This window comes from Microtus pennsylvanicus, chromosome 17 (genome assembly GCF_037038515.1).
Source record: "Microtus pennsylvanicus isolate mMicPen1 chromosome 17, mMicPen1.hap1, whole genome shotgun sequence".
Lineage (NCBI taxonomy): Eukaryota > Metazoa > Chordata > Mammalia > Rodentia > Cricetidae > Microtus > Microtus pennsylvanicus.
The window spans coordinates 29355847-29380678 of NC_134595.1; the positions used below are offsets into that span (position 1 = coordinate 29355847).

General features: G+C 49.8%; 1 protein-coding gene across 1 annotated transcript in view; it reads right to left on the reverse strand.

Moving 5' to 3' along the window:
* Positions 1-24832, reverse strand: part of Ramp1 (receptor activity modifying protein 1) — a 49718-nt gene that overhangs the window by 16717 nt on the left and 8169 nt on the right. The window contains exon 2 of the mRNA XM_075951147.1: positions 15309-15447. Within this exon, the coding sequence (XP_075807262.1) occupies positions 15309-15447 (139 nt within the window). The remainder of the gene's footprint in view (positions 1-15308; positions 15448-24832) is intronic.

Consider the following 24832-nt stretch of genomic DNA (forward strand, 5'->3'; position numbering starts at 1 on the left):
GACGGTGTCAACTGACAGCCATTGCAACATCCAACCAGGAACCGCTTGCTAAAAAGCGAAAGGCCAGAAATAAAACCAGATTATCTGGAAGACACAACCAGGGAGAGGATGCAGCAGGCAGGACAGGAGTGTAAGAAGTAACCAAGAGGTGGAAGAAAGCGCTGGGCTTGCAGAGGCCTAGGCTGACAGCGTGAGGAGCATGCCCATTCTTCAAGGACCACAGCTAGCAGCTGCCACACCCGCCGATGTCCCAATAGTCTAAGGAAGCCACCATCCTAAGGTTTCACAAACACTTTAAGATGAAAGTCGAACTTCCAGCCCACAAATCAGTCAATCAGCCAGTCAACCAACCGGAAATTTCTCTGCCTCCTCTGCTAATGGAGACAATGGGACCTGGTGAGAGGAACCTAAGAGAACTGGTTACCCTGCCGAGCTGTCACTCACACACAGAGGCAGCAGAAAGCATCTTAGGCAATCTGAATTCTTCTTTCTAGGAGCTACAACTGCCTGGATTTAAAAGATCTGTATGGGAGGGAACGATGGCATTCTAGAAAGACTAAGACGTGGAAATTAACAACCCCTTTGCAAAGCGAACAAAAGCCGGAACAGAGCTTCTCATCTGGGTTGTCAGGACGAAATGCCAGCTTGAGGGTGCGACCATCAAAGACAGACCCAGTGAAAAACATCAAACCGGAGGACACAGAGGGAGAGGCAGGGGTGAGAACATATACCTGCAGTCAGTGAGAAGTGGGGAGCAAAGAGCGAGGCGGGAAAAGATAGAGATGGAAGGAGGCGGGGAGAGAGGAGGAAGGAGGGAGAGGGGGTGGTGGAAATCGGAGATTGCTGCTCTTTCAAGGAGAGGGATCCAACTTGTGTAGATTGACAAGTAAGAAAGTAAACACAGGCATACATATGTAGGTTTTGCATGTCATGGCTGGCTGCCAATATTACAGTCTCACTCAAAAATAGAAAGCACATCAGGTCTCAACAATAGGAGGGGGAACACATAGAAAGAGGGAGAAAACCTCAGAAGACAAAAGCGGAGTACCCGAGAGAACAAAGAACACAAAACTCCACATCAAGGCCTTGGGAAGAAGGCTCATTGTCGTCCATGTGGAAATAAAATCGAGCAAGAAGCGCTGGCGGGAGAGATTCTGCAAACAGGAACAGAGAGGAAGACCAAAGAGAAAGTGGACCACAAGCAGCTGAAATGTGGGGATGCCACTGTCAAGAGGAGACTGTCATCTACAGCTAAGGGATCCTGTGACCTGGCGAGCTAAGAGACAGCCTTGACAGCAGCAGGTCACACTGTGGCATGCCCGGAACACAGCAGAAGACACACGCGAATGCCCGATAGAAAAACAACACAGAAAAAGATTAAAAAAGTATTAGATTGAAGACACTAATATCCACTGTCCAGGACAGAAAAATGAGTGTCTGAGCACAGGGATCAACACTCACGTGTAGGGATATTTCATCTGTATCTTGATAAATAAAGCTTTCCTGAAGTTCAGAATGTAAAACAGCCCCACTGACCAGCCTTACACACAGGCAAGGGTGACACACCCCTTTAAACCCAGTAGCCATATTAGTTTGCCATAGAAACCGGGCAGTGCTGGTGCACGCCTTTAATCCCAGCACTAGAGAGGAATATAAAACGGGAGGAGACAGCTCTCAGACACAGTCTCATTCTGAGATTCCTGGAGGCAGGATCGCCATTTCGGACTGAGGTAGAGGTAAGAGCCAGTGGCTGGCTGTTTTGCTTTTCTGACCTTCAGGTTGAACCCCATTTTCTATCTCTGGGTTGTTTTTTTGTAAAAAAAAAAAATTATTTATTTATTTATTTATTATGTATACTATATTCTCTGTGTGTATGTCTGCCGGCCAGAAGAGGGCACCAGACCTCATTACAGATGGTTGTGAGCCACCATGTGGTTGCTGGGAATTGAACTCAGAACCTTTGGAAGAGCAGGCAATGCTCTTAACCACTGAGCCATCTCTCCAGCCCCTATCTCTGAGTTTTTATTAGCTGTGCTACAATCACACTTGTTCTGGGGATCAAGAGAAGAAAGCAGACTTCATGGTCGACTGTTTCTTGGGTTCACAGATCTTCCGGTAGGAGCTCACCTGCTGTCTCCTCTTTCTACATCTGGAGATGAAATTAAGAACAGTGAGCGAGCCGGGATGTGGCTCAGAGGTAGAGAGCTTGCCCAGTGTGAGGCAGGCCCTGGGGTCAATGGAGAAGATTGGACGGCAGAGTATAAAAACCTGAGCCTATGAGGATGGAGATACAATTGCTGGTGGTGGCACATGCCTTTAATCCCAGGGCTCTGGAGGCAGAGGCCAGCCTGGTCTACAGAACGGGTTCCAGGACAGCCAAGGCTGTTACACAGAGAAACCCTGTCTCAAAAAACCAAAACCAAACAAACAGGCACAAAAACAAACACTGGTCCAAGGAAAGTCAGGATGACGATAACCAAAGCAAAGGACAGCAAACAAGAAGACTTCATAGAGGAAATACGACAAACCACAACCTATTAGCACCATGGGGGGGTGGGGAGGCCAGGGCTATGCTCTTTTTACATTCTCTCCAAATACCCCAACCCAGATCAACCAATCAAAACAAAAGAAAGAAAAACATTACGGATTAAATGCTTTTACTAGCATTTAAAAGTAAGAAAATATAAACTGGGGCAAGAGCAGGAGAAGGGGACTAAACTTTAGGAAGAAAGCAAAAAAAAAAAAACCCCATCTTTTAAAATTATGTGGTTGATACATGTAAGTATACATGTGTGTACACGTGTGTCTGCACAGTGTGGAGGCCACAGGTAGATGCCCCGTGTCTTCTTCCCCTGGGCTCCACGTTAATTTTTGAGACATGATCTTTTATTGAACCTGAAGCTGGAGGTTTCAGCTAGAGTGGTGGACCAGTGAGCCCTGGCATCCTCCTGCTAGGGTGGTGGACCAGTGAGCCCTGGCATCCTCCTGTCAGAGTGGTGGACCAGTGAGCCCTGGCATTCTCCTGCTAGGGTGGTGGACCGGTGAGCCCTAGCATCCTCCTGTCAGAGTGGTGGACCAGTGAGCCCTAGCATCCTCCTACCTCGGACTCCTCAGATTCCTCCAGCACTGCGGTTACAGGCTCACTTAGCCATATACAGCTCTTACGTGGGTGCTGGGGATCAAATTCAAATCCTCATGTTCATGCAATAAATATTTTACCCACTGAGTCATCTCCCCAGCCACTTAATTTTTTTTAAGGGGTAAAGGGAACGATAAAAGTTAAAGTAACAAAAAGCCAAAAACCAAAAAATTCCTCACTATTTAATCACACCAGTCTCTGAAGCACAGCTTGTCTCTTAGATTATCCCACTGGTATGAAGAAATGGTTCTCCTCATTTCTTAAATTAAATTAAAAAAATATTTTTATGTGTATTGGTGGTTTGCCTGCATGTATGTATGTGTACCACGTGCATGTCTGATGCCCATGGAGGTCAGAAGAAGGCACTGTGTTCCCTGAAAGTAGAGTTCTGATTGTTGATAAGCCGCTGTGTGGGTGCTGGGAACCAAGCTCAGGTCATCTAGATGAGCAGCCCCTGCTCTTAACTGCTGAGCTATCTTCCCAGCCCTATCCAGCCCCATCCTCATTTCCTTCTGATGAAGGAAGTGGTAACTAAACAGGAATTAAGAAGGACCTAGATAAAATAAAGACGGAGGCCTGAGACTGGAGGAGATTAAACATTCCCAGGGCTGCCCTGCATCTTGGTAGGGTGGGTCTGGAGTAGCTGGACTGAGTAAACGTCGATGAAACAGAAACACCAAAACAAGAAACAGCCAAGAAGGAGGGGACGGGAATGGGAGACTTGACGGACTGGTGACGGACTCATTCTCGCACCAAGTTCTTCCCCACCATTAACTGCAAGGTCCGCTGGGTCTGTTCCCTCAGGCAAATGTGCTCTTGATCCTAAAGGAGACTGGAGAAGAAAGCCAGGAGCTGCCAATGAAGCACACGCTGGCATACCACTTCAAGAGGGGAAGGGACAGAAGGGCTAGAAAGATGGCTCAGTGGGTAGTGTTTAAGTTCCCAAAGTCCCTTAAGGGAAAAGGGAGCTTCAAAATATACCCAGGGAATGCAACTGTGTATTAGCACATACAAACTCCCACAGAAGGTTGATAATGTCCCTTCTCATGTCTCCCCGAGAAAGGCCCACGAGCTGAGTAATGAACAACGGTAGATGTGGGGAGATTCCGAATGCTGGCCTGAGGATGGCTGGGGTGAAGGAGCAGGTGGAAGGGACACTGGCTGCCACCTCCACCCACCCAGCTCTTCCCGACAGCACACAAGATGCAGCATCAGTAGCATGTCTTCCTCTTGCCCGCATGGGAGCCTCGGAAGGCAGCCAGTGAGGAGGCTCAGTGAAGCCCAGTGTCAGCACCTGGCTGTTTGAGCCTGCACAGCCTGGATGGCTCCGGAGCGTTCTGGGTGAGGGCCCGGAAACAATGTGTCCACAGGGAAATGCTAGCAAGTTACATCACTGGAGACATCCCACCTGTTTGCCTTCCACAGAGTGGGAGCTATTTAGTGCTGTCCAAAGTCACAACTTTTTACCTTTGAACACAGAGACTGGCTGCACCCTACAGCTGAGGTTTTAATCCAAGGCAGAGGGAAAGGACAACCCAGAGTTCTAGGTGCTACAGCCCGCACTAACAGCCACCACGCCGCGGAGGTATCCACTTTATGGGCCACTCTCTTAGCCCTGTCTCCCACAAGGAAGATGCCCAGAGACTGGGACAAAGGGGAGCCCAAGATTGATGCCAAAGTCATTGGGCATAAAGGAGTAGCTGTCAGCAGCCCCTCTCTGGGAGCTGAGGAAGGAAATGGGGCTCCCCTTCCTGTCTTCACAGCCCAACAGGCTGGCTCCACAGACTCTAGGGGGATATCCGCTGGAACTCACTTGGGGCAGGCATACAGTGTTCAGTGAAGTGATCTCAATCAAAAGGCTACTGCAGCCCATGAAGGCTTCCTGTCCCTCTCAAAATAAAGCTAATTCCTTCAGCGTAGAGCCCTGGGAAAGGGTGAAAACGGTAGACTGCGAGCCGTAACGACTGAACTCGGCTTGGACTGTGGTCTCCGGCAGTGCCTCCTCTATACCCACTGTCAGCCACAGGGTTGATCTGGGGCACGGTGCTGATGGTAGCCTCTTCTTCCTTGCTGCATCCTTTGTGAGCCTAGACCCTGATGCAGAAAGCCCCTGGCTGTGCCTTCCTCTTTCCCCCGGGAATCTCCACCCCTAAAGTATAGTTCCACTGTCTAGACCTGGATCTGAACCGCAGGTACAGGTGGACAAGGTACTGCGAAACACATCATTAGCTATTTCTACAGCTCAACTGGTTGTCATCTTTGAGGCAGGTAAGGTTTGTTTCGCTGCCTTTACTCTGCCAAAGGGAAACACAGAGCCTGGAGAGACAGTATGGTAGTGGGCAGGGAGTAGTCTTGGTCTACAAAGTGGCTGCTTTAGATCCTGTGACACATGACTTCCCAGGGTACCCACTCATTGGTCCTGCTAAGCCAGGAAGCCCTTCTTTAACATCCCAGTTTCTCACCATCACACATGAGGTCGTCAGCCCCATAGCTACCAGGCTCAGCACAAATGTGACCTCAGTACTCACTGGCACATGGCAAGTTCTAGGGTGAAGGCCTCTGTGGGTACATCCCCATAGTAACGGAGATCGTCCCGGGGTGGCAGGGTGGGAGGGATGCAAGCCAGTGGGTAGCCTCCTGTACCAAGCTTCTGGCAACATGGCTGCCCTGTGGCGCACATGGCGGAAAATGAATCCTACTACCCTGTGTAACACAAGTAAGAGTATGAGCCTGGAGAAGCTCACTGACTGCTGCTCAGTTGCCTTTTCAGAGCTTCTGGAGGTCTAAGAAGAAGCTTCCCGCTCCGTTCCTGCTGAAATTCAAAACATAGGCAACTCCTCCGGACTGCTGGGAGCTGAGAGAGTTTCCTGCCTCAACACTTGCCCTGAACACACAAAGGAGGCTGTATGCTCCGGCATAGCAGGGTAGGCAGCAGGCCCAAGCAGGGAACACGGGTTGTCGCACCCTGCCTAAATCAATGTTCTAAAACCGTGATCTGGATATGCTGTCTCCTACTCAGAGCATAGCATCCTGGGTAGCCACGCACGGCAGGTCTCTGACATTTGTCCTTCTGGTAATCCATAGCATGGCCAACCTCATTCCTGGGGACCCAGACAGTCCTACCCGTAACTCCAAAGACTGTAGGCCAGCTGGAGGGTCTTCATGACTCAGATTGGGGTCAGTGAGCCAGAGCCACACCTCTGGGGACAGCCTTGGATTCTCAGCTTCACAGATTCTGACAGGCCATTGGAGAACTGGGCCTCTGGAATCAGGACAGATAGGGCCTGCAATTACAAACTCTGGTGGTTTCTGTAGAGAGCAGGCACCTTGCCTGCCAGGAAGGTAGCGGTGCTCTGGGGTGCCGTTGAGTTCTGGTGAGCAGGCCATGGCAGGTGGTGGCCCGGTGTAGATTGCTATCTGTCTCTAGCATCTTTTTCTCACCTAAGGCGGCGTCTCACAGCCTGAAGCTGTTCAGGAAGGAAAGAGCAGTGGTACTTCCCCTCTTAACCAACTGTGCTGGTTGACTCTTTTTGCAGTCTGACACAAACTAGGTCATCTGGGAAGACAAAAAGCCACAACGGACGAAATGTTTCCTTCAGACTGGCCTGTAAGCGAGCCGGTGGGGGGAATTTTCTTGATGAATGATTGATGTGGGGCCCAGCCCACGGTGGATGGTGTCAACCTGGCCAGGAGGTCCTGGGAGGGATGAGAAAGCCACAGAGACAAGCTACTCCTCCGTGGCCCCTGCTTCAGTTCCTGCATCCAGGTTCCTGCCTTGCTTGAGCTGCCGCCCTGGCTTCCCTGGATGATGGACTATAAGCTCTAAGCGGAAATAAACCCTTCCCTCTCTGAGCTGCTTTGGGCCATGCTCTTTATTATGGCAATAGAAAGAAAATCAGAGCATCAACTTGGTATTTCTCGTGACATAAGAAATCAGAGGATTTCTTTGAAAAATTGAAGACAGAAGTACTATACAGTCCAGCAATTCTATTTTTGGTTTGTCTAGAAATGTCTAATAGCCATCTGAGTTCATGTTTCATACACCAGCTGAGAAACAGAGACCCGAAGCTTCCACCATTGGGAGACTGAGTAAATATAACATAACACCAACATGTGACTGGACACCATTCAGCCACTAGGAAGAACCAAGTGTCGCCATTTTTGACTGAGATGGAACTGGATCCTTAAGTGAGGTAAACCAGGCACAGAAAGACACGCATGTTCTCACTCACACATAGGATCCACACACTGACCACAAGACAGATGAGAGTCGGGGGCTCATGATCAAATGGTGGGCACACAGGGCAGGGAGGAATGGGCAGAGATTGGGGTTGAGTAACAAGGAAGGCTAGGAGCAAGGAATGTTGACCTATGGTTGCATTAGGGCGCTTAGAGAGAGCAGTAACCATGGTAACTGTTTAAGGAGAGGGAGGAATGAACCCAGTACCCAGTGGTGGTGGCACTCGTATATCCCAGCACTCAGGAGGAGGCAGAGACAGGTGGATCTCTGAGTTCAAGACCAGCCTGGTCTACAGAGAGTTCCAGGAAAGCCAGGACTACACAGAGAAACCTTGTCCTGGTAGAGAGAGACACCACACACACACACACACACACACACACACACACAGAGAGAGAGAGAGAGAGAGAGAGAGAGAGAGAGAGAGAGAGAACAAACACTTGAGACATGTTTAATCTGACTTAAGCATTACACAAAGTGCATGCATATCAAATGCCACACTGTGCCCACCTGGCATATACGATCTCTACGTTGTTATGTACCAGTTTAAAAAATAGGTTAGGGTTGACAAGATGGCTCAGTGGGTAAAGGCGCCTGAGTTCAGTTGCTAAAACTCACATGGTGGAAGGAGGGGACCAACTTCAGCAAGTTGTCCTCTGACCTCCATAAAAGGGCCATGACATAGATGCGTGCGTGGGTGCGTGGGTGCATGCGCGCGCACGTGTGTGCGCGCGCGCGCACACACACACACACACACACACACAAAATGATAAATAAAAATTTAAAATAAGTTATAAAGCAACAAAGCACCTACTTTCTAGCTGGATCTGGCACATTCCAGACCCTTCTGTTGTTTTGACTCCTCTCTTACCCAACACCTGCAGCAGCGTCTCTGGTAGCGAGTTTCCCATGACACTTTTTTCCATGTTCTTTTTACCTTCTCCAGTTGGATTAGATTCCCAGTCAATATGCTAGATGACATTATGTTTCCATTAGAAGACCGTGGCTGTGGTTTAATGAGATAACATGGTAATGAGAGCTCTCAGCCCAGCATACAGTGAGGTCTGGCGCTGAGTTCATGTGCCTGCAGGTACTTGCTGGGTGCTGCTGACCCTGAGATGCCCTGCGCTGCTGCCAAGGACTCAGGGTGATCCTGAACCTCTCTCCCAACAGGCATCCTGACAGATCCACCCAGAAAGTAACGAATGAAAAGCAGGGCTGTGGGGTGGGGGTGGGGTGGTGTCACGATCGAAGTGGAAAGCTGCTGTTAAGCCCCTGGCTGATGTGAGTAGCTAGGCATGCAGGTAACTTTAATGGCTACATACCTTGCCAGGTATGCATTCCCAGCACTCAGGGAGGAGCTGAGAGGATTGTCACAAGTTCAAGACTAGCCAGGTCAATGTAGCATGGTTCATATCAGCCTAGACTACAGAGTGAGACTGTCTCAAAAAAAAAAAAAAAACAAAAAAAACGAAGCCCCAAATTGTTGCATGCCTTGACTGTGGAAAATCAAATCAGGCCACAGGCTGATATGAGCCACTCCAGGAAGACTTCTGCTGGTCAGAAACTATCCTGAATGCTCTTGGCTGCTCTGTGCTGTTACTTGGCAATTTCTGTTTCTACGACACAGAGAGCTGTTTCCCCCTTTTGAGTGCACATGTGTTCATGTAAGTGTATGTGTGTGTGTGTGTGTGTGTAAATGTGTGCATATGCATGTGTGTGTTTCGGGATGGAGCCTTCTAGGGCCTTCCAGACACAGTCACACGCTCCACCTCTGAGCCACACCCCTGGGCCACAGAGTACTTTAAAAATAATTCAATGGCTCCCTCCCTCTACATGGGTCCTCCTTTCAGCCTGGTTTGTCAAGGACTGCAGGCTATCAGGCAGACTCAGATGTGGCTGGTCTGAAATGACACCGACCCTCCCACCATAGTTTCTGTGTCCTATAGGACATATCTCTAAAGCCACCAGCCGAAAGACAGATTTTGCAATAAATGAAACAACCTGGGAAAAGATAGGATTTGATTCCTACTTCGCAGCTATACACAGGGATAAACTCCACCCTGACATGGATGTAGCTGCAGCCAGCAGAACTGTGTAAGTTCAAGGAAAAGCCAGTGTAACGAAGGGCTTTCTAGCCTTGTCTCGAACTGAACCATGAGGAAGAGTAACGAACCTGCCTGAGTTAGAAAATGCATGTTTCTAAAAAAAAAAAAAAAAAAAAAAGAAAATGCATGTTTCTGCCGGACAGTAGGGGTGCCTTCCTTTAATCCCAGCACTCAGGAGGCAGAGGCAGGGTCTCTGTGAGCTTGAGGCCAGCTTGGTCTTCAAAGAGAGTTCCAGGATGGCCAGGGTTGTTACACAGAGAAACCCTGTCTTGAACACGCCCCTCCAAAAAATGTATGTCACCAAAAAGTACATCAAAAGATGGCTGATAACTGGAAGAGGTCAGGAAGACATGCTGGATTCTCCTTAGTTAGTATTCATAGATCTTAGAAAGCACTGGAAACACAATTTTAAAAAAAGAGCTGGACAAACAAGTTGCAGAAAGAATGACCCTTGAAACAAGCACGATATTCAGGTTCATCGTAACCAGAGACGCCACTTCTCAGACAGTGACAGTTTAAGCAGGGCAGCACATCTGCTGGAAAAGCCTTGGGGACACAGGTGCCCCTGGCACAGCAAACGGGGGTGCAGTCCTCAGGGCACCACCTTCCCACCCTGTGAGCCCAGGTATCGGCCCAACAGTGAGGGGGTGGGAAGGCCCAGACAGCCTCTGCGAGCGAGCGCTGTTTGAGTGAAAAGCTGACTCCCCACAGGGGGCAGCTGAGAAACTGCACAGTGGAATACTAGGCAGTTATGAAAACAGACAGAGAAGCTCTTCGTGTCCTGCCAGGAAGGAAGTTCCAGAACATACTGCTAAGTAAACACATGGTCTAAACAGCAAGAGGAGCCGTTACATGCTGTCCCTTGTGTAAGGATGAAGATAGAAGAAAAATACACGCATCTGCCCATTTGTGCGAAAGGAACACAGGAAGGAAACAGGAGGGGGCAACAGGACATTCACCATAGGAAGTGGGTGGGTATAGAGAATGAGGAAAGGGCGGAGGGCAGGAGGAAGCTCTCAGATCACCCAGTGTGTCCACATGGCCAAGCCTAGGACCCAGTTAGCAAAACCAACCACCAGTCTGGGTGCTGTCGAGGGAATCTGGGGAGTATGTTTAGCGTCCGAGCTCCAAGGAGTAATCCTGGTGATGTGGTTGGCCTTAGCCTGGTCCATGGGAAGAAATTCAACTCTGAGGCTGAGTCCACATAGCAGTAAGCCCTATAATAGACATTCTCATTCAGCCTGCTACCTGCCCATGGGTTCTTCAGTTCTTTCATGTGCATGAGTATGTGTACGTGTGTGTGTGTGCATGCATGTGTGTATGTGTTTGTGTGTGTATGTCACATATGTGTGGGTATCCAAAAAGGCCAGAAAAGGGTGTCAGACCTCCTGAAGCCGGGATTACAGGCAGTTATAAGCTACCCAATGTGGACGTTGTGAACCTGACTTGGGCCCTCTAGAAGAGCAACAAGTGCTCTTAACCACTGAGCCATCTCTCCAGACTTTCAATTCTTTTTAAATTATTATTATTAATTTTTTGGTATCTACATGAAACCAGAGGCCTGAGCAGACAGCTGCCTTCCTCTATTTCTCTCCCACTTGTTTCTTTGAGACAAGATCGCTCATCGAGCCCGGGTCTCTTACTGCTTCCTCCACCAACTAAGCCAGCAGCCAGGAAGCCCCAGCAATCCTCCTGTCTCTGTTCCCTCCAGTGCTGGGGTTACAAGTGTGTGTTGTTATGTTTTTTTTCCCAGTGAGGTCCTAGAGATCCAAAATCAAGTCCTTATTCTTGCACAGCAAGGGCCCCTACCCACTGGGCCATCTCCCCAGCCCCATAAGCCAGCTCTTAAAGTCCCTACAAAGAGGAGCTAGCCATGTTTTCTTCTAATTCTGTGCAGTTACACTGGTTCCATCTAATCCCGTGTCTGCATGTGTACACACACGTATGCACACGCACAATATGGGGTTGGATATGTGTGGACTCTGATATGCATATCTGGGTCCCTAAAGTTCAAAGCCTGACAGGAGTAATGAGGGGTCCTTGAACAAATGGCTGAATCCTAGTCTAGACCTTAAAAAGATAAACCTGGGCAAGCAAGGAAGTGCTCAGACAAGGACTAGAGGCAAAGAGCAAAAGCCCGTTTGAAAGTCCTACAAGGCCAGAGCCTGCATCAACTTAGGGAGCCCTGGATTAATCCTGTCCACCTGGGTATTCCCAAATGATCTCTCCACATTATAGACAGCGGACTCGTATCTTCAGTTCCCCTGAAATTTAACTCCTCTCACTATGGGTTAAAACAGACTCACAGGTGCCCAGAGATGAGGCAGGGGCATGCCTGGGGCCATCACTGTACAGCACAGACCTGGAGCTTGCAGGCCTGAGATCTGCTGTTGGGCTGCTGTGACGTGGACTCTCCCAGCGGCACAATCCCTAGCTCTGACCATGGCCACTTCTCCTTGGCTTGGTGCTACTCATTACTAGTTTTCACATCTATAGCCCACGGCCTCTTCTTCTTCTTCTTCTTCTTCTTCTTCTTCTTCTTCTTCTTCTTCTTCTTCTTCTTCTTCTTCTTCTTCTTCTTCTTCTTCTTCTTCTTCTTCTCCTTCTCCTTCTCCTTCTCCTTCTCCTTCTCCTTCTCCTTCTCCTTCTCCTTCTTCCTCCTCCTCTTCCTCCTCCTCCAGAATATCCTTGTACCACCCTGCCCATGTCTCTGTCATCTCTGCCAGGATTCCCCATGCAGGCAGTCTGCACTATGAGCAATCACTGATCTATGTGGGGTAGGGAGTGAGTGTTTTTCCTCAGGGCCCTCCTGTGTCTTCCCTGGGTCGTAATAAATGCAACTTTCGTTTAAATACAAACTGCTCAGCTGAGGCAGGAAGCCAATTAGGCCCAAGAACAGGCTGTTTCGATTTTAACGACCTGTCCCTTCTCCTTCTCCAACTCCTGATTCATTCCTCGGTTTAGAAGAGGAGGCCAGATGTCTCCAAGCAGCCCAGAAGGGCATAGTAATAAGATGATGGATAAAGACTCTGAGTGGCCCCCCCCCCACCACACCCTGTGGTGCTTGCCTTGGGCCTCTGGACACCTGTGTCCTGAGTGGAAGGGCTCGAGTTTATATAGCCCATTTGAGCTGAGGACAACTCCCCATCCTGGGCTCGGGCAGGAGATGGAGGATTGGCGCACAACTCAAACCTTAGTTTTGCGCCATGATTGTTGACATCTGGAAACAGAATCTTAACTGAGGCATGGTCCAGATCCGGTTGGCCTGTGGGGGAGAATTCTCTGGATTGCTAATTGATGTAAGAAGACCCAGCCCACTGTGGGTGGTATCACTCCCTAGCCAGGAGATTCTGAACTGTATAAGAGTGGGGAAACGGAGCTGGGCACAAGCAAGGTAGCAAGTGAGTGTGCATGCATTCGTTTCTCTCTGCTCGGACTGTGGATGTGACTAGGATGTGAAGTTCCTGCTTCAACTTCCTACACTGATCGCTGTAACCTGGAACTGTAAGCCCAATAAGCCCCTTTCTCCCCTATGTTGCTTTTCATCTGATTATTTTTGTCACAGCAACAATATAGAACTAATTTTTCCATTCTTGATTCCAAGGTAAAGGCTGTCTTTAGCAAGTGTGTGAGAACCGTAGACTCTGCTGGGGAGAACCAGAGACTCACAGGGAAGAAGACAAAGGCTCTGTCCAAACAGAGGGGGGCAAGAGCACTGTCCTCAGTAAGAGGAAAGGAGCCTCTGCAGGGCAGGGAGGGCCCGAGGGGTGAGATAAGTCTGAACCCAGGTTCACAAGGGAAAGTAGGTCCCACCTCATGAACCTGTGCTCCACACCCCACGCTCTCCAGCCTCCCTCTACCAGGGAGACTCTGGAGCTCAGCTCACACGAGGGCCTTATCATCCCACAGGGCCTGTCTGGCCTCCAGCAGAAGCCCAGTCGAGGCTTGTGCCTCTGGAGACATCTGCAAGCTTTCTCTTTCTGAATGACACTGGCTCCCCCTTTGCTCTCAGAGATTGTCCCAAGGGAAACTTCCTGTCCCCCTCCTCCTCCCCTCCATGAAACCTGCCCCTCCCCCAGGACTCCCTCTCTTTTCTCCCAGGCACTGAAGAGAGTTTCCTGTTATCACAGAACACCAAGACTACATACCTACTATGTACTGTCCTGGTGATGGAGGAAAACCCTGTTCTGTGGAATGGCCTCAGACAGCCTCAGCATCCATTCCGACACCAGGCTGCCTGTCACAGCTGGGTCACAGTCCATTCATCATGAATCTCTTCCTTGCGCCACCAGAGAAACGTCTAGACAGATCTCTGGTTTCACTAGCTTGGAGTTGACTAGGCTGCATGGTTTAGAGGTCCTAGAGCTGGGTTCCTGTGAGTTCAGCTGCAGACAACCGCTCTGCTGTGTGGTGGTAACTGCTGACTAGATAGTTTCCCAGGGACCTAAGGGGCTTCTGCGGACAACACAGACTTCCCATGACTTGTAGATGCGAAGGGTCTGGGTCCGGGGAGGAGGCTGGTGTTTCTGCCTTCATATCGCATCTTTCTCCTTTGCTGCCTCAAGCTAAATGGTCACATTCCGCTTAGCTCTATATGTGGTTGGTATGTGGATTGTTTGAAAAGCGTTTTGTTCAGGCTGTAGTACAGAATGAACTTGACCTAGATTTGCCAGGATGCTGATTTTCCTTTTGAGGCTAAAGACACGTACCAGCTTCTCTGACCAGAAACTAGAAAGAAGGAAGAGGAAGAGGTGGAGGAGGTGGAAGAGGAAGTGGAGGAAGAGGAGGAAGAGGAGGGAGAGGAGGAAGAGGAGGAGGAGGCAGGTGTGGTGATGGCAGCAGCAGCAGCACCTGAGTTTCTAGAAGAGTGTTGTCAATTCCCAGAAAAGACATGAGTACCCCCTCCCTGCCTCTTATCAGTTTCTTTGTTGACATTCCCACCCTGACTCCCTGCACTGGAGAAGCTGACCCTTTTCTTCTGTTCTGTGGCTGTGAGTCAAGGGCTCTCTTCATCTCTAATATTTGTCTCTTGAACACTTATTGTCTGAGGGCGGAGCTTCTAGACCTGGGTTCTGTAAAACTCTAATTCCAGATGGAGCTGGTAGAACACACACACACACACACACACACACACACACACACACACCCCACACACCTACACTTACCTATTTACCTACCAGAGTCCCAGGATGTTCCCAACCGTACACAATAGAGTAGAAACAAAGCCTACAAAATGCATTGTGGACATTCCAAGCTTTGATCCTTGTTCTTGCTGATGGAAAGGCCCTGCCAGGGAGAACCTCCAAGCCTGCCTTGGGGTGCCTAGGATGTGAGAGCCAGGGAGCAAACACGGTAGTTGGAAGAAGGGCCTTTGGGATGAAAAGTTGGATCTGACAGGGCAAAGGTTCTGAACCCAGAACAAAGTGGGCCGGACAGAGAGATAGTAAGGACAAGTTTGGCATGACAACAGGATGAAAGAGCTATCAGGGAGACCCCTGAGGCCTGGCTTCTGTCACAAGACAGTCACTCGGGGTTCTAGCATTGAGTGGGGCTCACTGCCCCAGGTTCCTGCACCTGGTTGCTATGGTTATCTAATCTGAACCCTCCATCTCCTGCCCTCCTGGTACCCACGGATACCTGTACAGCAATGGAGGACCCAGCCCTGCCACCTTCAAGCTCACGTCCATCCACCAATGACTGGTACTCCCTTTGCCCTCAATCCTGTCCCTTTAGATGCTGGCTTTCCCCCAGACCAGTGTCTTGATACCCTATTATAAAGGAGAGGGCTTGCCTCCCAGCCTCCTCCTCTCCCGACAGGACTTACTCTATGGTCTTTTCCCAGTCACACCACAGAGTCTTTCCAATGGCGTCCATGTTCTTCTGGAAGTGGCTGAAGCATAAGTTGTGGATGACGGTGCCATAGTCAGGATTTCGGCAGGCAGTGACCATGAAGACATGGTGAGCTGCAAAAGACCATGGAGAGGCTGTTACCTACTGGGTCTCCTTCCTGGTAAACAGCCTCTGCCATGCATCCCTCCCATGGTGAGTTCATCCCAGGGACCACGAGCACCAGAAACCTGTGGCGTGTGACCAGGACAGAGCACCCGTCCTGGATTCATTTTGGTGTGATAAAATACTCTAACAAAAGCAACGCAGGGAGGAAGGACCTTAGCACAGATGTGCTGGGAGCTGCAGATTCCTGGCCCCTTGACTTGACTCTTGGCCTGCTGGAGTGAACTGAGCAAAACAACTTGTTTTCCTTTGCCTGCAGCTACTCTGAGCACGAGACCCAGATGGCAGGGCAGTGGGTTCTGGTGAAGCGTGCTGAAAGATCCAGAGAGCTGGAGCCCTATAAAAGCTTCCCCTGAAGCTTTCTCATATCAAGGATGACCCGTGTCCGCGTGTCCCCATGTGTGTGTGTGTGTTTAAGTCTCCAGCTTGGTTCCTGGCTCACGTACCACAGAGCAGATGCTGTGCTTTACACAGATGGTCACATCACATCCACAGGCAAGAGCAGACAGAAGTGAACACATGCATGTTCACTAGCTGGTCCTCTGCTCAGTTCCTCTGCTCTTACACAGTCCACGACCCTTTGCTTAGGGAATGGTGCTGCCCACGGTGGGATGAGTCATCCCGCATCAACTAACTTAAGGCAACCGGTTACCCACAGACATGCCCACAGGTCAACCCAATGTAGAAGAGAAAGAGACTCTCTTCACAGGTAATTTTGTCATGTCAGGTTGATAACTCAAACTACTACCGTGCCCAAGGCTCCTAATGGACTCTTTCCTTGGTCACTCGGTGGATTTGTGAAGGCTCCACCTACCAACAGTGGGACCCATGACACCCTTGGATGCACTTTCTGCTACTGTGATGAACTCCATTTTCTCCACGTTTATCCTAGGCCTTGGCACCAGGCATTGGCCTCACGCTGTTTCATCCCCTAGCATGTTTCTCCTAACACCTGCATAGCCACGGAAACCCAGGCAGCAGGCACAGCTTGCAGGGACTAAACCCAGACCTGCCAACTTCCAAATCCAATGATGGTTGACCTCAGTCAGGTAGTGCCCCAAACATGAGGGGAGGAATCATTGCTGCCCCAGGGGGGACCGCAGAAGAGGGTCCTGGCACCACATGACCCCAGTCCCTGGACACACTCCTTGTGCCTGGGTGTTTGCCAATCATAAACCAAGCCGTCAAACTGCAATATGAACAATGCCTTCCCTCTTTAGTCTGATAAAAATATAAGATCAAAAATGACTCCCCAAGCTCCAATTGCACAAACTCAAAGGCGACCTCCTTCCTCAGAGCTCAATACTGATGACCATGGTGGATGTGGGCTCAGAGAGACATCCCTGGCTGCTACCCTCACATCTGCCTGGTCTCTTTGGATGAAAAGCCCATTCTCAGCCTCTTTGAGGGGAAGCTGGGAGTGCAGTCCTTAAAACCTTGGCTCAGAGTCTGACTGCTATCCCGCTAGCCTTCTCTCTCCCAGACCAGGCTGGTCATCTTATCCAATAGGGACCAGCTCCATTCACCAGTCTGGTCATTTCCTATCCCTGGAAGGGACTCAGAGGGATTCAGGACTGCGTAGGGTCCTGTGGGATCCTCGTTGGTCCTCACCAGAGAGATGTGGGATGAGGGAAAGCCTCATCTCATTAGTAACCCATCTCAGGAGAACATCAAGTTGTTCCTCACTGCCCTGGGAACCAAGAAGGCCACTGCAGCAATGGGTGACCCAAGAGCTGAGCCCACGGGTGGGCAGCTGGAGGTCCCAGACTTGGGAACATGGCCTGGAGAGGGTGGAGACCCAGGACCTGTAGGATCCAGAGAGCACAGAGGGGCCAATGCTGAACTTTTCTGAACTGTTGGGTCCCCCATATTCTTGTACGCTGCCATGCTGAAGAGTGGTATTACTGTGCCCATTTACTGACGGGAAAACCAAGGCCTCCCATCAGATGTGAGGTGACATTTCAGCAGTGCAGAGGCGGAGCAGACCAGAGCTGAATGTGGCCGGCTCCCACAGACCAAGGTGTGGCCCTGGTGCCGCCTGGCCTGAGATGAGATCCTAGGGGAGCTTGGAGTACAGCCAAAGAGTATGGCCTGCCCTTTGAGGCTGTAATGAGGGGCAGGTAAGGGAGAGAGGGGCGGAGGACAAAGGGACTGGAGGGTGCCGTCTACAGGGCTCCTGGGAGGGGGACATTCCATTACAGGGTGGACAGATAGAAGGGTGAGTTCCATGAATACAGATCTGACCCCTGCCAGCCCAGACCTGGACTCGGTGGCCCTGGACACGGCAGATGCATGGATCAGCTCACATAGGATCAGGGGTTTCAAGTTGGGAGGGGAACAGGAAGAGAAAGAGTCCTGGCCACAGGCAACAAAGCCAACAGCTCCCTCACAAAGACAGACTGACCCCAGGCAACATGATCTATTCATAGGGGTGGAAGGAGTTGCAGAGCCCAGCCACACAGCAGAAACGGGAGCATCCCCTAGAAAGCAATCCCTGCATTCACTTGCTTGTCCCACCATAGTCTAGGAAAAAGGGCTGGCACAGGACTACCTAAACCTAGGATGCCCAGCATGGTTAGGGCCAATATTTCTGAAATGTGGGCAGGGTGGCACAGAGCAGGGCAGAAGAGCACACAGTAAATTCCCTGGGAAGTGAGCTGGGCACAGGAGCCCTCCACGTATGGCAACAAGAGCCCCTGGACCACGTCTCTTGACAGTGTGGTCAAAGCAACGAAGAGGAAGCCCTATGTTCAATTAAAAATAAAAACCCAAGTAACACACAAGAACCCTGTCTACAGCAGCGTGTGGAGCCGTGTGAGGCCCGGTGGCAGAGATCTGAAGGCCTGGGCTTTCTCTCACTGCAGGAGGACCCACCACCAGACTAGTGCCTGCTGGCCTGAGCCTCCCCATAGGCATCACCAATCAAAAGGTCTAGAGCAGGTAGGGCAGGGGACCCTGGGAGGTCAGCTTCTCAGAAAGAGAGCCTGGAGGTTGTGCCTGGACAGTGGGCTTAGCACAGAGATGGGCACAGTTCCAAACTGGGGACTGGTGAGGAAGGAGGCTAGGTCCTGGGACACACCAGAGTCCTGAGAGCAAAGGGAGATGCTTGGGACTTTTAGGAAAAGCCCTGGCGTGGTCGTGGGTGGAGACCTGCCCAAAGGAAAGACTGACAGATGGAAATGGCTCCTGGGAGGCACTCCAGAGAAGACTGAACACACATACTTCAACAGGCGACCTCCACTAGTAAGAAGCCATGGGAGGGACTGCCGGAAGAGCTCTGGCCCCCACCCAGAGCCTGGGGAAGCTCAGAAGGTAGCAAGACCCCACCCCCACTCCCCAGCAAGTCTCCGCACCCATGTGAGCTCCTACAGCAGCAGCAGCTCAGTGTATGCATGTCCAGGCCACATGGGTAACGTGAGTGCAGCTGGGGACCTCTGAACCAGCTGTGCACACTCGATAGTTATGACAGCGTCAGGGGAACCTGGGGAAGGGGTAACTTGCTACTCCTGTCCCGCCAGGATCTCCTGTGGTAGACGTGAAGTGCCAGGTACACAGCAGGCTCCTGAGGCTGGATGAAAACCCACAGCCTCATGTGAGGGTCAAGGATCCTCTCTCCATTTGTCCCCATACTTTGCAACTCCCGGCATCCAGACTTGGCCTGTGCCTCATTTTGACCCCTTCTCCCAAGGACTCTTATGCTCCAAGCTGTCCTCCTCCAGCTGCCCAAAGATTGAGGAAGCTACCACATCCCCCACGGTCACAACCACATCCTGGGTGCTCACGGTGAGGGGGCAAAGGTTCCGTTCTCCGAACCCCCTTTACCATGCTTCTACCTCCCACTCATGTCTGACTCACAGGCATGTTGTCCTCCACGACACTCAGCAGAGTGGCACCTTACTTTCCAACAAATGCCTGAGATACCCACCCTTGAATATCAAGGAACATGGCTAGGGGTGGAAGCCAGGATGCCTGAGGTCATCCCTGGTGCAAGGGACTGGCCAGCTAACAGAGGAGCAAGAGTGACTGTGGCCTTTCTTCCTGTTCTGGAAAAGTCAAATTTAGGGCAGAGAAGGAGATGCCTCAGGGAAGGTTCTGGGTGGTGTATGTTAGAACCGAGTGTATGCTGATATCAGCATCGAGGAGATCTACTACTGAGACCTGGTGTTTCCAAGTCTCCTGTGAAGGGGCCAGGGCATCAAGAGATGCACACAGAGCCAGTTTTCCGGAGAGGCTGTGATGTCTCCTGTGGAGAATCGGTTCCACAGGGAAGAGGGTGCTAAGAGACTGGGGACCGAAAGGACCAACCACGTCCCCTCCACACTCCCTGCGAAATGCCCCACTCCCTACCCTTTTGCCTTTAAGACCAAGATCTCCTGGTTAGTTTTAGTGTCACCCTGGTCTGGCTGCAGAGCTGAGTCTTCCTGGCCTGGCCCCTTGTTCCTCCCATTTCCATTAAGTCACCCTCTCACCTGTTAAAGGGGGACCTGCTATGCCCAGCCCCATCAGCCTTCTTCTAGATTCAGCCTTTCCCGCCTTAGAGAGCGCAGAGCCCATATCCAGACTGTGGCCATGGGCAGTTCTGCAGGCAGATCTGGAGAGCAACTCCATGTTGTAGTCAGAAGAGTCATGATTATCTAGAAGTCTAATCTTTTCTTACAGGACGAGCAATAGCTAATGGTAAAATTGCCCCAAGCTTTCAGCTCACCCTTTAGAGCCAGAAGGCCCATTCTGTGTGCTGACAAATGTAATCAATGAGGACCACTGTCTTCTGAAACCCAGACTGAAGCAATAGGCCTCCGCCAGACGCCTGTCAGGACGGGCGCTCCCCTAGGCTGTGCGTAACTGAAGAATCCCCTATCGCAGCTCGGCTCCTCTCTACTACAGGAAAATGCCCCAGCTGAGCATAGGCGGCATCATACACAGAGAGAAGCTACCACAGGTCTAGGGCATCAGGAAGTGGTGGTGCTGGCCTCCGAAGCCTTGGAGATGTGGGCTCAGGGCCTCTCAGACAGCAGCCACCTCTGGGGCTAGGATAACCTCTGTCCCCAGAGGCCCTGGGACTACAGGAGAGTCCCAGGAGATGAAGGCCATGGCCACATTACAGGGATGCCCAGCAGTTCCCAGGTACCAGGAAACTGCACTTGCTCTTCACCCTCAGTGATAGACCAGCCATAGAGGAGTTGGGGATGATGAGAGCAAGGACGTCCTGAGAGCATGAGGCCAAGAGAATAATAACCCTCCGCACTGTTCTCCCCCTGTACCGGATCTTCAGGGCATCTCCGTCTGTGTGGGTGGTTCTGACGTCCCTAAGGCTCATCCTGCACAGTGCCAGCAGAACCAAGGGTTTTCATCATTTGACACCAGTGTTGGCAACCCAGCTTTTAAAAGAGGCCTGTCTGGAATCTTCTACCTAGTAGAGGATGTAAAATATACAACTTGGCAGCCCGAGGGACTGTGTCTAGATGAGACCACCTTCGAGGTCACAGAGCAAGTCTTAACAAACGTAACAGAGCTGAGAATGTCTAGTGTCTTACTAGGTAGCAGTGGAATAAAACTAGAAATAAATAACAAGACAAACCACAGAAACTACACAACTGCTCAGACTGGACAGTATGTGTTTGCATCCTTGCTGGGCAGTCCCACCAGTATGTTCTCACTTCTAGACCCACAGTTGGGAAGCAAAGGCAGCTGGATTTTTGTGAGTCCCAGGCCAACAAGGGTTACATAGTGTGGCCCCTGCTTCCAAATAAAATAAAACTATAGTCCAATTTCCTTAATGCATATAGACATGAAAATGCTCAATAAAATACCGGGCATGGAGGTGCATGCTTTTAATCCCAGCATTCAGGAGGCAGAGGTAGGTGGATCTCTGTGAGTTCGAGGCCAGCCTGGTTCACAAAGTAAGTTTCAGGACAGAGAAACCCTGCCTTGAAAAACCAAACCAAAATAAAACCTGAAAAAACCAAAACCCTGTGTATAGAATTCAAGAACACAGTAAGATTATATGCCACAATCAATTTAACTCAGGGCTGCAAGGTTGGTTCAGCATATGCAAACCAATACATATAACACAACATAGAAACACACTTAAGGACAGAAATCACCCAATCATCTCAGGAGATGGAGGAAAGGCCTTCGAGAAAGCTCAGCTCTGCTTCATGAGGAAACTAGGAATAGAAGGAACAGCTCTAATGGAGATAAAGTCTGTATACAGCAAACTGTAGACAGGGAAGTTGAAGGCATCTCCTCTAACATCAGAATGAGGCGATTGTGCCCACTCCTTTTTATTCTGTGTCTCTGTGTGTATACACATGCCATGTATATGCATGCAGGCAAATGCCTGTGAGCAGTGTTCATCTTACTGCTTTTGTTCAATATGAGGTCATAGCTAGAGTGATACGAGAAAGCGATAAAAATATAGACAGAAAAGGGAGCGATCTAAGCATCTTTATTTTCAGCTGACATAATCCTATACGTAAAAGACCATGAGGATTCCCCAGAAAAATCTTAGATCTTACCTATATTTGTAGCAAAGCACCAGAAAGTGAAATCAATGTAAAAATTTAGTAGCCTCCCTATATACAAATAATCAACTTGTGAATGAAGTCAGGTAAAAAAAAGTTATCTCATGTCAAGAAACTTAGGAAGGAAGGAAAGGAGGGAGGGAGGAAGGAAGGACAGAAAGAAGGAGGGAAGAAGGAAGGAGAAAGGGAGGGAGGGAGGAAGGACAAGGCAGGGCATTCCCTAGAAGGAGTAAACAATGGAAAGTAGGAAAAAAGATATTAGATTAAACTCCAAGCACAGTTCTTAAAACCAGAAGAGCTAACAATTTCCAGAGAACTCTGATGGTGCCTCAGGTTCCACATGGTCCTGCATGGAGGCCTCAGAATCCTTACAATTATCCCAGCAATGTGAGCCTGTGCTACCTTCATCCTGATGAGGATCCTAGGAGATAGGAAGCAGTCAGCCAAGGTCACCAGACCCAGGCTAGTGGATTGTGTCCTCTGGATCCTTGAAGAAGTCAGATGCTACCCAGGTCAAAAGATTGCTGGGAGAGGGAGAATCAGTCTCTCCCAAGGATGAACCCCTTTACTGGTTATCCAATGCAAACCACACACACACACACAAACAACAAAATCGGACTCTGTAGGTTGTATTTATATAATTGTGCTCACATGTATAGACAGTAAACTCACATACATGTAACAAAAATAAGAAGAAAAAGGCTATGAATTTGAGATGGGGAAGATATGGGAGGGAATGGGGAAGGAAAAAAAGGGGGAAAGTGTTATAATTCTATCTTCATTTAAAATGTGTAAAAAATATTTTTAAAAATATTCAAAGAAGAAGAGCCATCGCCACTAGCAAGGGACTCCAGAACGTCCCATAGATGGGCAGTGGAATGTTCCAGCAATGCAATACTTAAAAGTGACAAACCACAAAATGGTCCCTGACAAAGTGCAATTCCACCCAGAGAGTCATGAATGGTGCCTTCAGGATGGCTGCTGGGAACGGAAAATCAGAAGATAACAATTGCTGGAGGACGAGGGGAGAGTGGAAGTTGTGGGCAAGAGGCGTGGGGTAGCAGGGCTGTGGTGGGAAACAACCCAGCAGCTCCTAAAAGGATCAAAGATAAAATTAATGTAACACCCTCTATTCTGAGTGAGCATCCAAGAGATCCAAAAGAAATGTTTGCACACCGCATGGCTAGCAGGAACCAAGAAGCTGCTCAGCCTTTCCTTGAATGGAGAGATTATCAGGATGTGGTATGTCTATGCAGGGGAATTCTATTTGACCTTCCAGAGGAAGGAAAACTCGACTCCTACTATAATCTGGATGAACCTTGAGGATGTACACTGAAGGATAAATGCCATACGATTCTATTCCATAGGTACCACTGTAGTTAAATCATTCAGTAGTTTGAATGCAATTGGCTCCCGTAAGCTCATCGAGAGTGGCACTATCACGAGGTGTGGCCTCATTGCAGAAAGTGTGTCACTGTGGGGGTAGGCTTTGAGGTCTTCTATGCTCAAGCTATGCCCAGCGTCAGTTCACTTCCTGTTGCCTTCAGATCAAGATGTAGAACTCTCAGCTCCTCTTCAGCCCCATGTTCGCCTGCATGTGCCATGTTCTGCCATAATGAAAATGGACTAACCCTCTGAACTGTGAGTGAACCACTCCAGTTAAATGTTTTCTTTATAAGAGCTGCCATGGCCTTGGTGTCCCTCCACAGCAATACACACCCTAACTAAGACGATCAGAGAGATGGAAAGTAAAGTGGGGGCTGCCAGTGGCTGGGAGACGGAGGAAGGGGGAGTCAGTAGTTAGTGTTTAATTAGGACAGCTTTCCAGTCATTCTGGAGGTGTCTCGCTGAAGACTCCATAAATATAGTTGGTGCAGGTAACTGCACACTTGAAAGTGAACTCAGATGTCCTTTAGGGAACTTGGTTATTAACTTGGTTGGATCTGGAATCAACTAAGAGAAGTGTTTCTGGGTAGGTCTTTTTAGGAGGAGAGAAAAGCCTTCCAGATGTGACCCGGATATAAAGAGATCCGGGGGGAAAAGCCATTGCTTGCTGGCCTGTCTTCTCTTCTTGCAGGTGATCACATCTACTCTGCTGCCACCTCCGGCCTTACCTCCATCTCTCACTGACAATAGACTCCAGTTTCTTTGGCTGTCCAATGTGGACTGAAGACCAGGGGCTCTCCAGAGACTGGCCCAGGCCTTTGGAACCAGACCAGGACTGTTGAGGCTTCCAGTCTTGCGGACCGAGTAGCGAGCAGGTACTTTTTCCCAGAATGCAGTCAGCTGTTGCTGCACCACCCAACGCCCGAGGCACACGCCAGTCTGGAAGTCCTCCTTTCATGACATCTATTCATTCTATCTGTTCTTCTCCTCTAGAGAGCTGTGACTAAAACACGCACAATTAAAAGTAAAATGTCACAAGCAACGTGTGGGCAGAGGAGGCGGTGCTTTGTGCTCCCTGCTGCAGAGACTGTGGGGCTTTATGTACACAAGCCCCCATCTGTATCCTACACACAAGGCTTAGTGACAGGAAGAATGGAGAGTTCCTAAGTGTGGGGTCTCCAAAGCTCACATGCCTGGACAAGCGAAGACAAGGACACAGGACTACGATTTTTAACCTAACACTAGGGATGTCTTATCCGCTTGTGTGAGTGAGCCTGCTCCATCAGTCTTCTGCTTGGCTGAGCTCGGGGAGGTTTTGTCTGTCTTGTGCTGGCTGTTGGCATCTTCAGAATATTCTGTTTGTGGTTTCTATTTCCTCTTTGGCATAGAAAGCATTTGGAAAGCAATTTTTAAGAGTCCCAGTGGC